General features: G+C 47.1%; 1 protein-coding gene across 1 annotated transcript in view; it reads left to right on the top strand.

Moving 5' to 3' along the window:
- Positions 1–3843: 3843 nt before the first annotated feature.
- ercc2 (excision repair cross-complementation group 2) overlaps positions 3844–20648 on the top strand; it is a 29185-nt gene continuing 12380 nt past the window's right edge. Inside the window, exons 1-12 of the mRNA XM_038786089.1 lie at positions 3844–4047; positions 6132–6248; positions 7562–7685; positions 8601–8697; positions 10080–10213; positions 10679–10847; positions 11622–11740; positions 13067–13136; positions 15839–15908; positions 17011–17112; positions 18225–18288; positions 19535–19656. Coding sequence (XP_038642017.1) covers positions 3859–4047; positions 6132–6248; positions 7562–7685; positions 8601–8697; positions 10080–10213; positions 10679–10847; positions 11622–11740; positions 13067–13136; positions 15839–15908; positions 17011–17112; positions 18225–18288; positions 19535–19656 — 1377 coding nt within the window. The 5' untranslated portion in view covers positions 3844–3858. The remainder of the gene's footprint in view (positions 4048–6131; positions 6249–7561; positions 7686–8600; positions 8698–10079; positions 10214–10678; positions 10848–11621; positions 11741–13066; positions 13137–15838; positions 15909–17010; positions 17113–18224; positions 18289–19534; positions 19657–20648) is intronic.

Below are 20648 nucleotides of genomic sequence, written 5' to 3' on the forward strand. Positions count from 1 at the left end.
GATCTGTAATGCAGTGTCAGAGAGTGTGGATCTGTAATGTAGTGTGGATCTGTAATGCAGTGCCGGGGAGTGTGGATCTGTAATGCAGTGCCGGGGAGTGTGGATCAGTAATGCAGTGTTGGAGAGTGTGGATCAGTAATGCAGTATCGGGGAGTGTGGATCAGTAATGCAGTGTCGGAGAGTGTGGATCTGTAATGCAGTGCCGGGGAGTGTGGATCTGTAATGCAGTGTCGGGGAGTGTGGATCTGTAATGCAGTGTCGGAGAGTGTGGATCTGTAATGCAGTGCCGGACAGTGTGGATCTGTAATGCAGTGTCGGGGAGTGCGGATCTCTAATGCAGTGTCGGAGAGTGTGGATCTGTAATGCAGTGCCGGGGAGTGTGGATCTGTAATGCAGTGTCGGAGAGTGCGGATCTGTAATGCCGTGCCGGGGAGTGTGGATCAGTAATGCAGTGTTGGAGAGTGTGGATCAGTAATGCAGTGTCGGGGAGTGTGGATCAGTAATGCAGTGTCGGAGAGTGTGGATCTGTAATGCAGCGTCACAGAGTGCGGATCTGTAATGCAGTGTCGGAGAGTGTGGATCTGTAATGCAGTGTCGGAGAGTGTGGATCTGTAATGCAGTGTCGGAGAGTGCGGATCTGTAATGCAGTGTCGGAGAGTGTTCATCTGTAATGCAGTGTCGGGGAGTGTGGATCTGTAATGCAGTGTCGGGGAGTGCGGATCTGTAATGCAGTGTCGGAGAGTGTGGATCTGTAATGCAGTGTCGGAGAGTGTTCATCTGTAATGCAGTGTCGGGGAGTGTGGATCTGTAATGCAGTGCCGGACAGTGTGGATCTGTAATGCAGTGTCGGAGAGTGTGGATCTGTAATGCAGTGTCGGGAAGTGTGGATGTGTAATGCAGTGTCGGAGAGTGTGGATCTGGAATGCAGTGCTGGGGAGTGTGGATCTGTAATGCAGTGCCGGGAAGTGTGGATGTGTAATGCAGTGTCGGAGAGTGTGGATCTGGAATGCAGTGCCGGAGAGTGTGGATCTGTAATGCAGTGCCGGACAGTGTGGATCTGTAATGCAGTGTCGGAGAGTGTGGATCAGTAATGCAGTGCCAGAGAGTGCGGATCTGTAATACAGTGTCGGAGAGTGTGGATCTGTAATGCAGTGCTGGGGAGTGTGGATCTGTAATGCAGTGCCAGAGAGTGCGGATCTGTAATGCAGTGTCGGAGAGTGTGGATCTGTAATGCAGTGCTGGAGAGTGTGGATCTGTAATGCAGTGTCGGAGAGTGTGGATCTGTAATGCCGTGTCGGAGAGTGTGGATCTGTAATGCAGTGCCGGAGTGTGTGGATCTGTAATGCAGTGTTGGGGAGTGTGGATCAGTAATGCAGTGCCAGAGAGTGCGGATCTGTAATGCAGTGTTGGAGAGTGTGGATCTGTAATGCAGTGTCGGAGAGTGTGGATCTGTAATGCAGTGTTGGAGAGTGTGGATCTGTAATGCAGTGTGGATCTGTAATGCAGTGTGGATCTGTAATGCAGTGTGGATCTGTAATGCAGTGTGGATCTGTAATGCAGTGTCGGGGAGTGTGGATCTGTAATGAAGTGTCGGAGAGTGTGGATCTGTAATGCAGTGTCGGAGAGTGTGGATCTGTAATGCAGTGTCGGAGAGTGTGGATCTGTAATGCAGTGTTGGGGAGTGTGGATCTGTAATGCAGTGTCGGAGAGTGTGGATCTGTAATGCAGCGTCACAGAGTGCGGATCTGTAATGCAGTGTCGGAGAGTGTGGATCTGTAATGCAGTGTCGGAGAGTGCGGATCTGTAATGCAGTGTCGGAGAGTGTTCATCTGTAATGCAGTGTCGGGGAGTGCGGATCTGTAATGCAGTGTCGGGGAGTGCGGATCTGTAATGCAGTGTCGGAGAGTGTGGATCTGTAATGCAGTGTCGGAGAGTGTTCATCTGTAATGCAGTGTCGGGGAGTGTGGATCTGTAATGCAGTGCCGGACAGTGTGGATCTGTAATGCAGTGTCGGAGAGTGTGGATCTGTAATGCAGTGTCGGAGAGTGTGGATCTGTAATGCAGTGTCGGAGAGTGTGGATCTGTAATGCAGTGTCGGAGAGTGTGGATCTGTAATGCAGTGTCGGGGAGTGTGGATCTGTAATGCAGTGTCGGAGAGTGTGGATCTGTAATGCAGTGTCGGAGAGTGTGGATCTGTAATGCAGTGTCGGAGAGTGTGGATCTGTAATGCAGTGTCGGAGAGTGTGGATCTGTAATGCAGTGTCGGAGAGTGCGGATCTGTAATGCAGTGTCGGAGAGTGTGGATCTGTAATGTAGTGCCGGAGAGTGTGGATCTGTAATGTAGTGCTGGGGAGTGTGCATCTGTAATGCCGTGCCGGAGAGTGCGGATCTGTAATGTAGTGCTGGGGAGTGTGGATCTGTAATGCAGTGTCAGAGAGTGTGGATCTGTAATGCAGTGCCGGACAGTGTGGATCTGTAATGCAGTGTCGGAGAGTGTGGATCAGTAATGCAGTGCCAGAGAGTGCGGATCTGTAATGCAGTGTCGGAGAGTGTGGATCAGTAATGCAGTGCCAGAGAGTGCGGATCTGTAATACAGTGTCGGAGAGTGTGGATCTGTAATGCAGTGCCGGGAAGTCTGGATGTGTAATGCAGTGTCGGAGAGTGCGGATCAGTACTGCAGTGCCAGAGAGTGTGGATCTGTAATGCAGTGCCGGACAGTGTGGATCTGTAATGCAGTGTCGGAGAGTGTGGATCAGTAATGCAGTGCCAGAGAGTGCGGATCTGTAATACAGTGTCGGAGAGTGTGGATCTGTAATGCAGTGCTGGGGAGTGTGGATCTGTAATGCAGTGCCAGAGAGTGCGGATCTGTAATGCAGTGTCGGAGAGTGTGGATCTGTAATGCAGTGCTGGAGAGTGTGGATCTGTAATGCAGTGCTGGGGAGTGTGGATCTGTAATGCAGTGCTGGAGAGTGTGGATCTGTAATGCAGTGCTGGGGAGTGTGGATCTGTAATGCAGTGTCGGAGAGTGCGGATCTGTAATGCAGTGTCGGAGAGTGCGGATCTGTAATGCAGTGTCGGAGAGTGCGGATCAGTAATGCAGTGTTGGGGAGTGTGGATCAGTAATGCAGTGCCAGAGAGTGCGGATCTGTAATGCAGTGTTGGAGAGTGTGGATCTGTAATGCAGTGTCGGAGAGTGTGGATCTGTAATGCAGTGTGGATCTGTAATGCAGTGTGGATCTGTAATGCAGTGTGGATCTGTAATGCAGTGTGGATCTGTAATGCAGTGTTGGAGAGTGTGGATCTGTAATGCAGTGTCGGGGAGTGTGGATCTGTAATGAAGTGTCGGAGAGTGCGGATCTGTAATGCAGTGTCGGAGAGTGTGGATCTGTAATGCAGTGTCGGCGAGTGTGGATCTGTAATGCAGTGTCGGAGAGTGTGGATCTGTAATGCCGTGTCGGAGAGTGTGAATCTGTAATGCAGTGTCGGAGAGTGTGGATCTGTAATGCCGTGTCGGAGAGTGTGAATCTGTAATGCCGTGTCGGAGAGTGTGGTGGAGCAGCTTCACTCATGGCTTTGAAAAGCACATTGGATCACCATCAGAAGAGAAAAGAAATGCATGTCCATGGGCTAAATGGCAGGGACTGAAACCAGCTGCATTACTCTTGCAGGAGCCAGCATCGGCAGGGTGGTCTGTGCTGTAACCTTTCCGTGATTCTAACCACTGCTGCCAAATCAACTGCGACGCATTTAATTTTACTGTTTGTGGCATCTTGCTTTCTGCAGTTGAGTTGTTTGCACAAGTGTAGCTTAACTTTGAAGTTATTTGGCTGAGAAACATACTTGCGGTGTCCTGAGGGGATGCACGTTTACTGCGTTTTCTTTGTGGAGAATGGTTATTATGTTGATTTGATTTGTTTTTGTTGTTTGAAGGTCAGTGCTCAGCGGTTTGGGAAGGAAGTTGATGGCAAATGTCGCACCCTGACTGCATCACACATCAGAATGCAGCACTCGAGCAATCCCGACATCCCTGTCTGCCAATTCTATGAGGTACATAACAGCAGCTAAGATTTATACATTTTCAATCAAAATCCCTGCCGAGAAACTGACGAGTCGAGTTCTTCACCGTTGGTTCCATTATGCGGTTGTCAAGCTTGGTTTCCGCAGTGTGGACATTCTTGCACAAGCAGACTGGGCCCTTGCTTCTGTGAGCATGTTTTGTGTGACCTGAGAGCTGAGGTCAGCCTTCAGTACCTGCTCCTTGCGTCCTCTATTGTCTCACTCTCTCTAACTTGAAAATCATTCTTTCCTAGCATGGAGAAAGCTCTCCTGCTCCCCGCTCCCCTCCAGTCCTCCTCCTCCCATTCTCACCTCATCCTCCCACTGTTCCCCCTCTCACTATCTCTCTCCCCTCCCTCTAGGTTCACTTTTATATTCGTACCTGGGACGTGGGCATTTCTGGCAAGACCAGAAATGATTGGGCTTGAGCAGGTGGGGGTGTCCCTGTGCATCTGCTGCCCTTGACCTTCTCGGTGATGGGAGGTCGTAGGTTTGGAAGGTGCTGCCTCCCATGCCTTCTACTATATTCAGCCCTTTCCCTCTTCTATCTTGTGACAACCTCCGCCACCCAACCTCTTCCACCTCCCTTCTCCCCCTCTCCAATTCCTTCTCCTCTGCCTCAATTTTACCTCCTATCTACAATCCATAGTTGTTTTAAAACCCGAGCTTGACATTTGCTAAGTTATTTTTTGATTTGACCTTGCCAAGCTCTCGCCTCCAAATAGCCGATATCACTCACTTGGTACCACACCAGAGGTTAGTGTGCAAAGGTCAGGAGTGTGATGGAATACTCTCCGCTTGCCTGGATGAGCGCAGCTCCAACAACACTCGAGAAGCTCAACACCATCCAGGACAAAGCAGCCCCGCTTGATTGGCACCCCATCCACAAACATTCACTCCTCCACCTCTAACACAGTGTAGCAGCCGTGTGTACCGTCTACAATAGGCACGGCAGGAACTCGCCTTCCAAACCCACGACCACTACCATCTAGAAGGACAAGGGCAGCAGATACCTGGGAACCCCACCACCTGGAGGTTCCCCTCCAAGTCACTCACAACCCTGACTGTGAAATATATCACCGTTCCTTCACTGTCGCTGGGTCAAAATCAAGGAACTCCCTCCCTAACAGCACAATGGGTGTACCTACACCTCAGGGACTGCAGCAGTTCAAGAAGGCAGCTCACCGCCACTTTCTGAAGGGTAAGTTGGGATGGGCAATAAATACTGGCACAGCCAGTAACTCCCACATCGCGTAAATGAATTTTTTTAAAAAGTAAAGCACATGGAATTGGAGGTGATATATTGGCATGGATTGAGAATTGGTTAGCAGGCAGGAAACGGGGGGAGGAACAAATGGGTCTTTTCCGGAGTGGCAGGCAGTTACTAGTGGGATACCGCAGGGATTTGTACTTGGAGCCCGGCTATTCACAATATGCATCAATGATTTGGACGAGGGAGCCAACAGCAATATTTCCAAGTTTGCTGATGAAACAAAACTAGGTGGAGATGTGAGTGGCAAGGACCAGTTTAGACAAGTTGATGGGTGGGCAAATAGACAAATTCATGGCAGATGCAGTTTAGCGTGGATAAGTGTGACGTTATCCAGTTTAGCAGGAAAAATAGAATGGCAGAGTATTATTCCAATGATAGTTTGGGAAATGTCAATCTACATAGATACAGGGACGATGAGCCCTCTGGCTGGGGGTCGGGGGGTCGGTCGGGAACAAGGGGTCAGTTTGAGGATACGGGGGGCGGGGGGGGGGCAGCCATTTAGGACTGAGATAAGGATAAATTTCTTCACACACATGGCAGGGAACCTGGGGAATTCTCCACCACCGAAAGCTGCGGAGGCCCAAGTTACTGAATATATTTAAGAAGGAAATAGATAGATTTCTAGACACTAAACCCATCAAGGGGTATGGGGAGAGTGCAGAAGTAGATGGGATAGAGGATCAGCCATGACCATATTGAATGGTGGCATAGGTTCGAGGGGCCGAATGGCCTCCTCCTGCTCCTATTGTTTGTGAGTGTTTCATTGGCTCTGTCATGTGTGTGTGTGCATTTTCTCCGACAGGAGTTTGATGTCCACGGGAAGCAAATGCCTCTCCCCGCTGGGATTTACAACCTGGATGACCTGAAGGTTTATGGGAAGCAGAAAGGATGGTGTCCCTATTTCCTGGCCAGATATTCCGTAAGTGAATCCCAACTTGCCTGTGGGTGGATGACAGTAGTTCCAAGCCTTTCTTTACCTAATTAGCGTCAATCTGAAGCATTAACTCTGCTGCGCACCTGGTCCTGCACCACAGTAATTGTCCACTTTGCAAAGCATCATAGGTCACTCGGCCTGACCCTGACGTTCCTCATCTTCCCATATTCCCACTGCTGAGACAGGCTCCAGACTGGACTAACAGAAATCTTGTGGTTTATCTCCAACCTCTGAGTTTGCTGATTGGGAAATGCAATTTTTTGCACCGTATCTTGGTTAAGGAAATGGGAAGATATCTGCCGAACCCCAACCAGAAGACGTATATGTACACGTGACTGCATCTGGGTGAGTGACTGTGTGCAAGCGACTGAAGGTGCATGCTCCTGTCTGTGTGCGCCTGTGTGCATGGGTGTGAGTGTGGGTGGGTTTGGGGATCTTTGGCCTGGACAATATCCGCCTCGAACATGGGGGGCTGGATTCTCCGCAGCCCTGTGCCGAAATCGCGTTTGGCGTGGGAGTGGAGAATCGATGTTTATACGGAAATCCGCTCCCGTGATTCTCCGGTCGCCGGAGAATCGCTCGCGTGCGGATTACGCGGCACGGCTGGGGAGCCATTGACAGAGGCCCCCCCCCCCCCCCAGCGATTCTCTGGGCAAGTTCCCGATGGCGTGGTTCAAACCACGTATTGCCGGTGGAGAACCTCGAGTGGCGACTGCGGACTCAGTCCGTGGCCGCCCTGGGGGGATCAATCACAGGGGGGGGACTCATGGGCAGCTGGGGCAGCGATGGGGGCGACTCGAATCCGCGGGCGCGCAGCATCTCAGCATCAACGTCGTTGTTGGTCCGAGTTTGCCATGGGGCACGGCGTAGCTGCCGCAGGCCACCGCTGTGCGCAGGCGCGGACTCCCGACTGGACGTGGGGGAGCCTGTATCCGCAGCCAGAGCTGTGAGAATTACTCTGGGGGCCTGCTAGCCCCCTGCAGATGGGAGAATCACTCTTGATTTTTGTAAGGGAAGTCAAGAGTGAAACGCCAGCGTTTTCATGCCGGCGGGGGGGGGACATAGACCCATTTTTGGGGAATCCAGCCCATGGTTCCCCTGTCATGGACTGATACACGAGGACGCTGAGGCAAAGTTCCAGAGAGCCAGCAGTTCCCTGTGGAAAAATCCACTCAATTATTGCCCATCCTAACCAGGTGTCACTATCTTTAGGATAGGAAAGGATATTTTTTCTGGATCATGTGCTATTTGACTGCCTCTGCATCACTAATGCAACAGCTTTGTGATACTCCTGTCAGATTCTGCATGCGAACATTGTTGTGTACAGCTATCACTACTTACTGGACCCCAAGATTGCAGACCTAGTCTCGAAGGAGCTGTCGCGAAGATCGGTGGTGGTGTTCGATGAGGCTCACAATATCGGTATGTTGTTATACTGAAGTCATCAACATGGTATAAAAAGTTACTACGGATGCTGGAATCTGAAACAAACACAGAAAATACTGGACAATCTCAGCAGGTCTGACAGTACCTGTGTAGAGAGAAGGGAGCTAACGTTTCGAGTCTGGATGACTCTTTATCGAAGCTGGGTATAAAAATATTAGAATTATGGTGTAGGTGCATTTGTATATTCCTGAGTGATGTAAAATTACACCCAGTCTCTACGTCACGTGCTGCCAGGTCAGGGGCAGTGTGCATTATAATAATAATCTTTATTGTCACAAGTAGGCTTACATTAATACTGCAATGAAGTTACTGTGAAAAGCCCCTAGTCGCCACATTCGGGCATCTCTTCGGGTACACAGGAGAATTAGTAATGTCCAAATTACGTAATAGCATGTCTTTCAGGGCTTGTGGGAGGAAACCGGAGCACCCGGAGGAAACCCAGGCAGACACGGGGAGAACGTGCAGACTCCGCACATACAGTGATTTAAGCCTGGAATTGAACCTGGGACCCTGGCTTTGTGAAGCAACAGTGCTAATCACTGTGCTACCGTGCCGCAAACCTTGTGCCATAACCTCCAAGTTCAAATCTGGGCCACATTAATCACACCAACCATCGAAAAGGCTCTCTGAGTGAAATCGATCCATTTAACGCATTCTTGTGCTGTGGGTCTGGAGTGAGGCGGCACCTGGGTTTATTTTAGCAAGATCTCTTTCAGCAGCAAAGATGGAGAGATCCCCCTTCTGACTGGATTCCAGTTCCAGAGCTGGAGATCCAGCTCACTGATTGACTCGATCATAAAGGTTTCTGATTCTCGTGCTTTTGAAAAAAATATTGATTCATTTGAAAACAAGCACATTTCTATCATTGCTATTTCTCCAAATACTTTGCAGACAATGTGTGCATTGACTCAATGAGTGTGAACATTACCCGACGCATGTTAGACCAATGTCAGAACAACATCGAAACGTTACAAAAGACCATCCAACAGTGAGTCATTAAATCAGCTTTTCAATCTGTTTCACTTGTACATTCTTGTTCTGCGGAGGTGACCTGACATAGACCAGATCAGAGAAACGGACTCCGGAGCAGCAAAAATAAAATACTGTCAATAAGAACATTAGAACTAGGAGCAGGAGTCGGCCATCTGGCCCCTCGAGCCTGCTCCACCATTCAATGAGCTCATGGCTGATCTTTTGTGGACTCAGCTCCACTTTCTGGCCCGAACACCATAACCCTTAATCCCTTTATTCTTCAAAAAACTATCTATCTTTATCTTAAAAATTTATCTTTAATGAAGGAGCCTCAACTGCTTCACTGGGCAAGGAATTCCATAGATTCACAACCCATTGGGTGATGAAGTTCCTCCTACACTCAGTCTTAAATATTCCCCTTATTTTGAGGCTATGCCCCCTAGTTCTGCTTTCTGCCAATGGAAACAACCTGCCCGCATCTATCCTATCTATTCCCTTCATAATTTCATATGTTTCTATAAGATCCCCCCTCATCCTTCTAAATTCCAACGAGTACAGTCCCAGTCTACTCAACCTCTCATAGAACATAGAACATTACAGCGCAGTACAGGCCCTTCGGCCCTTGATGTTGCGCCGCCCTGTGAAACCCCTATAAAGTCCCTCTACACTATTCCCTTATCGTCCATATGGCTATCCAATGCCCATTTGAATGCGTTTAGTGTTGGCGAGTCCACTACTGTTGCAGGCAGGGCATTCCACACCCTTACTACTCTCTGAGTAAAGAACCTACCTCTGACATCTGTCCTGTATCTATCTCCCCTCAATTTAAAGCTATGTCCCCTCGTACTGGACATCACCATCTGAGGATAAAGGCTCTCAATGTCCACCCTATCTAATCCTCTGATCATCTTGTATGCCTCAATTGAGTCACCTCTTAACCTTCTTCTCTCTAACGAAAACAGCCTTCAGCCTTTCCTCGTAAGATCTTCCCTCCATACCAGGCAACATCCTTGTAAATCTCCTCTGTACCCTTTCCAATGCTTCCACATCCTTCCTATAATGTGGCGACCAGAACTGCACGCAATACTCCAAATGCGGCCGCACCAGGGTTTTGTACAACTGCAACATGACCCCATGGCTCCGAAACTCAATTTCTCTACCAATAAAAGCTAACACACCGTACTCCTATTATGTCGCCTGCAGTGCTGCGAGGGGAGTTTGAGCAAGGTGTGATGTTCCAGGGAAAGCTTGAAATTCAGACCAATAATCCTCTTGTATGGATTACTGAGCGTATCGGGTTTAGATTCACACAAAATGGAGATGACCTCTTCTCGCATATTAAATGTCCACTAACACTGGATCTTAATCATCTTCACAAACACTGGTTTCTGTCCTCAGTATAAAGGAAACGGATGCTGCCAAACTGAAAGAAGAATACAGACATTTGGTGGAGGGACTGAAGGAGGCTCACGTTGCCAGAGAAACGGATACCTATTTAGCCAATCCTGTATTGCCAGATGAAATTCTACAAGGTACAGTAGGTGAAGGAATTGCAAAGTTTTCACAAGCACTATACACTGTTCCAATAAAACTATTCTACAGACTATGGTAAGCTGGAGAGCCCTGCGTAGTGGTGGTAATTCACAATCTGGCTCCCTTATCTACCTGCAGTTCGCTTCCCCCCTCTCTACAAGCTTGTGTCCTGGCAACTCGATGATGTGATTTTATTTCACTCGTTGATATTGGTCCATTGGCTTCATTGTCACCAGAGTAATGGTGTTGACATTCCGGCATCCAGAATCTTTCCCCCTCCGATCTACAAACATCGCATAACATCCACTAACCTCATTCACAGGCCTCTCCCTTCCTATTGTCCATCTTTCTTCTGCTCCGCCTCTTCACTTGGACCTTGGTCATTCTCAGTAAAAACGCAAAATAAAATCGATATTCAGGAGGATGTGGCTGAGAATTAATCACTTTTTCTGTTTTGAATCCAGAGTCCATTCCTGGGAGCATTCGCACTGCTGAACACTTTGTTGGGTTTATGAAGCGGTTTGTGGAGTATCTGAAGTCCCGCCTACGGGTACACCACGTGGTAGCTGAGAACCCGCCCTCTTTTCTGAAGGATGTTTTTGATAAAGTCTGCATTGAACGCAAACCCCTCAGGTATTAGAATCCAAATTGCCTGTTGCCCCTTCGATCCTGGTGGGGACTGAGTAACTCTGGTCCATGGCCACTGGCTTCCATCTGTTACCAAGTGCCCATTCTTCAGGATATTAAACGTTTCGTTGTCAGGTTGAATGTTGGCCATTCCTAGATGCCTTTGAGGTTTTTGATACAAATGTCTTATGGAATAATTTGGGAGGCCAGTGAAGCATGAGCCACATGTACTATAGTCACATACAGACTAGGCTGGATACAGACAGCACGTTTCCTTCCCACAAGGAGTTTTGGTTTTGACAACAATCCGACAGCCTCGTTGTCGCTTTTATTGATTTTTACTTTCAAATAGTCAGTGTTTACAGATTATGGAATCATTTCAACAGCCCAACACTTTACACCAGGATTCATTTTGAATAAGGATTAGATACTGATACCTCGCCAACTGGAGTGAGGGACCAGAATCAATTCAGCCTCTCTACTACCACCTCAGTTAGGATTAGCTAAATGTGAAGACACCCAGGATTGAACCTGGAATCTTCCTTGTTTCTGGAGGGGAAATCGGCCAAAACTCCCATCGCTGTCTGCTGACCCATTTGTTGCTTGATTGTGGTCCCTCTGACAGTCAATCCACATTGTGAGACTTGCTTCAGAGGGTTGCTGATCAGATGCCATTCTATCCCGAGCACTTTCAGGAGGTTTAGGAATTTGAACTGTGAAGTTTAGCTCTGCATTTTCAGCTCCCTGTGTCATTGCTGTTTTCTGATCTTTGTCTGCCAGGTTCTGCTCTGAAAGGTTACGTTCGTTGCTGCAGACGCTGGAAGTTGCTGACCTCAGCAACTTTTCGCCCATCATACTTGTCTCGAACTTTGCGACGTTGGTCAGCACCTACGCCAAAGGTAGTAATCCTTGTACAGGAAATGTTACTCTGCATTCGCAGTGTGTTTATATCGAAGCAGGATTCTGAGCTCCTGACCTATGCTCATATAGCCAATCGTAGAAGGAACTGCAACTGGACAGTATATGTGTAGGATAAGGCTAGGATATTGGTTCCTCTCCTCTCTGACATAGTCAGATAGACTCAATATTTAGTGTTGTCAATGATTGTGTATGAAGCATTGAAGGGCTGAAATTGGGATTGAGTTGGTCCAGTAGCTCTGGTGATTAATGTGTAGCTGGATATTTACACTGGACTCTTAATTAGTTCAGTTGTTGTATGGGCTCTGCTAACCTCACAATAATGTCCCAAAAGGTCGGAGTTTTGGTTGGTTGACGAGCAGAAAGTCCTGTGATGCTCTGTCAGTAAGCTGAGCGGTTTTGACTGACGACATTTGAGTGTTATCATGGAATATTCCTAATCCTTGAGCCTTGCCAGCGTGAACTAAGGTTCCCCAGGGTTGGGAAAAGTGGAATGTGTTTCCTAAAGGGAGCATGTCGCCTCCAAACAGAAACTCCACTAATGTACATTTCTCAGTGTACAGCAAATTCTGGAAACAATTTTGGTGGGTTAGGCCTCCTCGAAAGAGTGGCTAGTGGGGCTAATATTTCAGGTTAGTGACATTTCAACACTTTACTTCTCTCCGTGCACTGAGGCTGCTGACCTGCTGAATGATTCAGCATTTCCTGCATTTCTCAGTTGGGTGCAAACACTGTGCTGACTTTTCATTTCTGTCAAATGTTACACAGCTGAAAGAACAGGAACCCCTGGAACTATATCCAACATTTTCTGGAGAGGAAACTGAGGAAGAAGCGATTTATCAGGAACAGGCGCCAATAATTGGGAATTATCCCAGTCAAAAATTGGATCGCCCTACAAAGAGCTGGCACAGGCCCGATGGGCAGAATGGCCTCCCTCTGTGCTGTAATGACTCTAAGACTCTGTTACTTTCGACACTGATGTCTTTATGACTCCTGCAGCCAGCTCTTCCCGTCGGTCTTGCTTTCTAAGTTGCCTGTTGGAGATGTTGGAGGGGCGGCTGAGAGAAACTAACAGAGCAGCCTGCAGCAAATAGGCCCCTTCACAGTGTCTGGCCAACCCCTGAATTCCCAGCTCTCTCCAAGTTAAGGGTGCGGAAAGGAATTAGGTCAATTCCTGACTTAGCAAAGGGAGCAGGTAAACTGAGATATGATGAGGTCCATATGGTGGGTGATAGTGCAGCTCCTCGTTTCTGTAACTTTGTGTTTGGCAATCCTGTAATCTCACAGCCTTTCTTTTTGGTACCCAGGTTTTACCATCATCATGGAACCTTTTGATGACAAAACCCCGACCGTTCTTAATCCAGTCCTTCACTTCAGGTAGGCCCAAGTCTGCATGTCATACACTAATCAACTGAGCAGGTTCTTTTGTTTTGTCATTAAAGTTGAGGGTTTTTTCCATTTCGGCCACTCTCCTTATGGCACATGCTAGCATAATAATTATCTGCTGTAACAGCAGAAGAACATCCTCTACTTTACGTCCATGACATCTTCCAACTCCCTACACTGGTGTCTGATCATCTCACTCGGTGAGATCACCAATTTTGTCTGAAAACTGGGTCAGTTCTGGGCCCTGGGTCACTGTCCGTGTGGAGTTTGCACGTTCTCCCTGTGTCTGCGTGGGTTTCACCCCCACAACCCAAAGATGTTCAGGATAGGTAGATTGGCCACGATAAATTGCCCCTTAATTGGAAAAAATAATTGGATACTCTAAATTTATTAATAAAAATAAAAGTTCTAGACTCTGGATCCTCACACTTCAGAAAGTTAAACTGCTTCACCCTGAAAGACTCAACTCGTTCACAGAGGCACTGCACCCGTCAGGGATTAAGATTTCCTCTTGTCTAAAATTAAATGCAGTTTTATTCAAATCTAGCAATGGCTAATAAGTCAAAGGGTTAGAATTTAAATTCTACCGCAAAGTGACTTTTGAACGATGTAACTGCCTGCCCTCGATCATTAAATGTTTTACAGTCTTGGAAAGGCTTGTCTGTGGCAGGGGGATGTGATGATTAGAGGCAAAATGTCCGATTAGGTCCACTCCTAATGTGATATTGAATAGTGACGATGAGCGATGTCTGCACTGGCAGGTTTTATCAAATCGAACTGAATCTCTTTTATTTAATCAGATCTGGCTAAACTAATTCATCTAATCCAGTTTATTTATCAATCTAAAATAGACTTGTATCCAGCCTGTGTCCGGTTATAGATGCAGATAAATTTTTGACTTTCTTTCCGGGTTTTTTTTCAATATTTAGCCTAGAGTCTAAAATTTGTAAGAGTTACTGATCGCTAAGTCACTTCATTGCCTGGATTCCTGAATGCTGTTGCAGAGAATGATTTAAAAGTGCTGTTTAAAGAATGGACTAGTCACAGAATATCATATCTCAGACTAGCCATCAGTGACACCACACAAAATTTAAAAAAAGATAAAGATCCTTTGGTGTCACATTATCACTGCAATGAAGTTACTGTGAAAAGCCCCGAGTCGCCACATTCCGGCGCCTGTTCGGGTACACAGAGGGAGAATTCAGAATTCTCAGCTGGTACAAGAATTGAACCCGCGCTGCTGGCCTTGTTCTGCACCACAAACCAGCTGTCTAGCCCACTGAGCTAAACCAGCCCTCTAACAGATCCACTAATTATCACTGTTTTTTCACATGCTTCATGAATGGCTTAATTTGTAATTGCACAGGCTGGTTTGAAATGAAGCACGGCAGACGACGAAGGGTGTAAGTTCCACCATTTGTGTAGTTAGCTGATTGCAGTTTAGATGATGGGTGGCATGGTAGCACAGTGGATAGCACTGTTGCTTCACAGTGCTAGGGACCCGGGTTCGGTTCCTGGCTTATGTCACTCTGTCTGGAGTCTGCACGTTCTCCTCGTGTCTGCGTGGGTTTCTTCCGGGTGCTCCGATTTCCTCCCACAAGTCCGAAAAGACGTGCTTTAGTTAGGTAATTTGGACATTCTGAATTCTCCCTCTGTGTACCCGGAATGTGGCGACTAGGGGATTTTCACAGTGTTAATGTAAGCCTACTTGTGACAATAATAAAGATTGTTATAGATCCAAAGTTAAGGGGCTGCGCAGATTATTTAGTTTAATATTAGGTGTTGTAAGAGCATTGATATTATTTGTGGCTTGTAGAGGCTCAGTAGGTCAGAGACCCTAACCCTGTGTGACAATGCCACCTATAGGCCAGAGGTCTGCAACGGCAGCGTGACCCGCAACCATTTACATGTAGAATTTTCCTTTGTAAATATTCATGTTAAGCAGTCTCATTTGTAAATGTTAATTTAGAAAGTAAAACTCAAAATTATGGAGTAGAATTGCACACATTGTAAGATTTTAAATAATATTTAGATATTTCTCACATCAGCTAATCCCCAACGTTAGGTGTTATTTAAATTGGGGCAACATGATTGGCACCGGCTTGGAGGGCCGAAGGGCCTGTTCCTGTGCTGCACTGTTCTTTGTAGGTTATGTTAAATCAGATGATTTGTGTTTTGTAAGAAAGGGATTCCTATACTGTGTAATACAGTGTATTCTGCTAACATGGGACTAATATAGGGGCAGCATGGTAGCACAGTGTTTAGCACAGTTGCTTCACAGTTCCAGGGTCCCAGGTTCGATTCCCGGCTTGGGTCACTGTCTGTGCGGAGCCTGCACGTCTCCCCGTGTCTGCGTGGATTTCCTCCGGGTGCTCCAGTTTCCTCCCACAGTCCAGAGATGTGCAGGTTAGGTGTATTGGCCATGTCAAATTGCCCTTGGTGTCCAAAAAGGTTATTGGAATAAGTTGGAAGTTGGGCTTCAATGGGGTGCACTTTCCAGGGCCCAGTGCAGACTTGATGGGCCGAATGGCCTCCTTCAGCACTGTAGATTCTATGAACATGGAGCCATGTGGCATATTAAGGCTACATGGGAGCCTTCAGGCAAGAAAGAGTTAATGAAAGACTGTACAAATGTGTATTTTATTTGTAATAAACCACCTAAGCTTCTGTGCTTTTAAAATCTTTTTTTTAAGCTGCATGGACCCGTCCATCGCCATCAAGCCTGTGTTTGAGCGATTCCAGTCAGTCATTATCACCTCGGGGGTGAGTAACACAATTTATTGATGTAATTGAAATATGATTTTGTTTCTGTGGTTTGGTGATATCCAAATCCTCTGTTTAGCTTTCTACTTTGCCCAGTGTTATCATTAGGCATAGGCTGTGTATATCGATTGTAGGATTACATCCTGCTTGAAGCAGTTTGTCCCAGGTTTGTGTGATGCATTTGCTGTGCGATTCTGGTAATCCAGCACCGTTTACTGTTCCCACTCAGCCCTGCATTCACCAATTCTCCATCTATATACAGGTCACACCTCTCCTCCCTATCGGCACACCCCGGTTTCTGCGGTGTGACGTTTTTCATAATTATAAATTATTAATAGCACAGAAACGGGCCCCGGTGTTTATGCTCCATAGCGGCTCCTCCCGCCCATCTGAATCTTAACTACATTATCAGATCCGTATATTGCTTTCTCCCTCATGCTTAATGTGAACAAACAGAAATTTTACAGGATTTACTGTGCAGATTATTGAAATCCGGGTTGTGTGCAACTCATTAGTACTAAAATCCATGTCGGGTGGCACGGCGGCACAGTGGTTAGCACTGCTGCCTCACAGTGCAGAGGATCCGGGTTCGAATCCCGGCCCTGGGTCACTGTCCATGTGCGGTTTGCACATTCTCCCCATGTGTGCGTGGGTTTCACCCCCACAACCCAAAAGATGTGCAGGGTAGCTGGATTTGCCACGCCAAATTGCCCCTTAATTGGAAAAAAATAATTGGGTATTTTAAATTTATTAGAAAAGGAAGGAAAAAAACCTAAAATCCATGTAATGTATACTGTCTCCCAGTGATCGTCTCAAGGTCTTCATTCCCCTTTTAGATCTCTCTCTGCTTAGTGTTGAGGTTCCTGCCACACCCCCTACTCCTCCAACTCTGCTGTATTAATATTCTCAGTTACCAATCCCAATCTTGTAGTTGCCGCAACATTCCCAGAATCAGTCCACTTGGCTGCCCACCCCTTTCCACCAAACAAAGCTTTTAAAACCTGCTGTTTTGTCTCTTCATTTCCCCCCCCATTTCTGAAAACACTCAAAACGTTTGCCGCTTGAACTAATACTTTCTGTTTTTCTGCTGTGCCTTTGCCAGACCTTGTCTCCGCTCGACATGTACCCAAAGATCCTCGATTTCAGGCCTGTTATTATGTCAACGTTTACTATGACCTTGTCCAGAACCTGCCTTTGTCCAATGGTGAGTCTGGCTGAAATAAAATATAGTTAAGCGTCTTCTTGGTCACACCTTTCTTCTGTTTAAACCTTACTTTCTGTTGTCACGATTCTTAGTAACACTGTGCAGCCATAAAGTTAGACCCTAGGTGGGTCTGTGAAGAAAATTTCTGAAGTTTCCTGCCCAACTCTCTATCCGCAGTGTGTATATATTTTTAAAAACTGACCTTGAGCAATGCCACAAGACTCAAACTAATTTTGTCTGAGTATTTTAATCATTGTGAAGCAAAGACCCAACAACAAGGAACATGGGCTCGGATGATGCTGGGAATCCACATGGGACTCGGTTCTATAGCAGCCAGTGAGAGAGCTATCAGCGCCTCTTATTGATGTTCATGAAGCAACACATGGTCAGTTTACACAAAGAAATTGATGGTCCTACCTCTCAAAACCCATTCATTCAGGGCACCATCTGAACCCACCTATCCCGCTGTTTCCTAAACAAATCCAAAGTCGAGGTCACTCTTCTGATGTCGACTTCTAGCTGTTTAAGTCCCCCGTGTAAGGCAATCGTTCCTGACTCGAATGGGCCAAACAGCCTAATTCTGTACTGTAGGGTTTCTGTGACGTTTGCCATTCACACTTTGACCCTTTGGCCTCTTATCCTGCAGTCTTGCAAATGGGCAGCACGGTAGCACAGTGGTTAGCACAGTCGCTTCGCAGCTCCAGAGTCCCAGGTTCGATTCCCGGCTTGAGTCACTGTCTGTGCGGAGTCTGTACATCCTCCCCATGTCTGCGTGGGTTTCCTCCGGGTGCTCCAGTTTCCTCCCACAGTCCAAAAATGTGCAGGTTAGGTGGATTGGCCGTGCTAAATTTGCCCTTAGTGACCAAAAAGGTTAGGTGGGGTTACGGAGATAGGGTGGAGGCGTGGGTTTAAGTAGGGTGCTCTTTCCAAGGGCCGGTGTGGACTTGATGGGCTGAATGGCCTCCATCTGCACTGTAAATTCTATGATTCTATATCTGTTTGAGTTTCCTTCTGTACCATGTGTAAAGCTGCTCTTGTTTCTGATTCTGGTGCCTCTGTGGCTGGTTTTGCTCCTGATTTAAGAGTTCTGTTCTGCTGCTGTGTTATTTCAGATTGTGGGACGTGGCAATGACCAGGTAACAATCAGCTCCAAGTTTGAAACCAGAGAGGATATTGGTAAGTCAGCACCATGTGTCGATCATAGAATTCCAAAAGTAGGCCATTCGGCCCATTGAGTCTGCACCAGCCCTCTGAAAGAGCACCCAGCCCAGGCCCAAGCCTAAGCCTCCACCTTATCTAAGCAACCCCACCGAACCTATATATTCCTTCACAGTCACTGGCAGGTTGAAAACTGATGCTGTATAATTCATTTTTCCAGTAGAGCTGACTTCCATAGTGAGATAGGCATGCAGAGATGAATTAATCTTGTAGGTGATGATACAGAGTTTCCAATCTAAGCAGTGCATATGGAATCAGGCAGCGCCCCATCTCTAGTCAGCTGCTGTTAGTTAGATGGTAAAATGGCAGACTGATATCCAGAAGACCATATTACTGGTTCTACAAGCTAGGTCCATGTCACATGATTCCCACCATGTCACATGACTCACCTCTCCACAGTATTTTGACAATGTATCCCAGTTATTAAAAATTGAAAGGAAGGTCACGGGGCCCTTTCTCCAAGCAGACCAGTTAACCTGAGTTCTTTTTTAAAAATTCATTTACAGAATGTGGTTAGGCCAGCATTTATTGCCCATCCCTAGTTGCCCTTCAGAAGGTGTTGGTGATCTGCCTTCTTGCGCCCACTGCAGTCACGGGGGTGTAGATGCATCCGCAGTGCTGTTAGGAAGTTCCAGGATTTTGGCTCAGTGACAGTGAAGGAACGACAATATATTTTCAAGTCAGGGTGGTGAGTGACTTGGAAGGAAACCTCCAGGTGGTGGGGTCCCAGGTATCTGAAATTGCAAATTGCCTTTGTATAGCTCTATTTGAATTTGATCTCTGAAGCCCTCAGAGGGTCCATTTGAGTCTCTTTGGAGATAACGAGGTGTTTCGGAAAGATCTTTGTCCAGTTTTTAAAATTTCAGAAATGGCCATGGCAATATCTATATACATATATATTTTATAAAAATACACAGTGTGAGATTTTAGTCCTGTTACATCTGTCATCGAGACACTTTCCAGAAACAGGAATAAACCATTCAGCCCCTCTAGACTGTTCTCCTCCCTGCACTCTCACTGCCTCTTGCCCTGATTCACTTTCCCAGAAGTTCTACAACTTCCAGATTTTCTCAATCTTGAGATTGGTGCTAACCAATTGTTGATGACCGTTTTCCGCCTGTCTTCAACGTGGCTCTTCAGCGTTTGGGTCCCTCAATTAATTCGACGTCTGGTGTTAACTTCACGTTCTCTCTTTTGGCTCTAGCTGTGATCCGTAACTATGGTAACCTGTTGCTGGAGATGTCGGCCATTGTCCCAGATGGAATTGTGTCGTTTTTCACCAGTTACCATTACATGGAAAACATTGTTGCCTCCTGGTATGAACAGGTAAAGGACTGCTAGCTTTTCCTTCAGGCTTATTCTGCCTTCACTGCTGCTGATAATTCAGTGCTTGGGTAGCCCCCGCAGGGACAGACAACACCCCCGCAGGGACAGACAACACCCCCGCAGGGACAGACAACACCCCAAGTCAAGGAGATTTTTTAAACACTGTTCAATGTAACATGTTAGTGGTGTTTAAGGGGCGTCTTGACAAATGCATGAATAGGATGGGAATAGAGGGACACAGACCCCCCCAAGTGTAGAAGGTTTTAGGTTTGACGGGCAGCATGGTCGGCGCAGGCATGGAGGGCCGAAGGGCCTGTTCCTGTGCTGTACTTTTCTTTGTTCTTTGAAAGCAACTCCCTGGTTCACTGTGACTGTTCTGTGCAGACATTCTCTGGTAAATCTCTGCTCCAAGCATGATCAATGCTGAGTTAACTGTTCTGCCGGTTGGTAGGAATTGCTCAGTGTCTCTGGGTTGGTGAGAGTGGACAAAACTAGGCAGAGATCCTGTCCATGTGATGTAGGTACACCCACCCTGCTGTTAGGGAGGTCGTTTCAGGTTTTAACATAGGGACAGTGATATATTTCCAAGAATGGATGGTGTGTGGCTTAGGGAAATTCAAGGTGATGGTGTTCCCATGCATCAGCTGCCTTTTTTCTTCTGCGTGGTGGAGGTTTCGTGTTTGGAAGGTGCTGCTGAAGGAACCTTGGTGAGTCATTGCAGTGCATCTTGTAGATGGTACACATGACTGCTCCTGTGTGTCGGTGGTGGAGGGAGTGAATGTTTAAGGTGGTGGATGGGGCGCCAATCAAGCGGGGCTGCTTTGTTCTGGGAGGCGTTGAGCTTCTTGAGTGTTGTTGGAGCTGCACTCATCCAGGCAAGTGGAGTGTATTCCATCACACTCCTGACTTGTAGGTGGTTGACAAGCTTTGGTTAGTCGGGGGTGAGTTACTCACCACACTAATCCAAGCCTTTGACCTGCTCTTGTAGCCAC

This window comes from Scyliorhinus canicula, chromosome 27, assembly GCF_902713615.1.
Source record: "Scyliorhinus canicula chromosome 27, sScyCan1.1, whole genome shotgun sequence".
NCBI classification, from domain to species: Eukaryota; Metazoa; Chordata; class Chondrichthyes; order Carcharhiniformes; family Scyliorhinidae; genus Scyliorhinus; species Scyliorhinus canicula.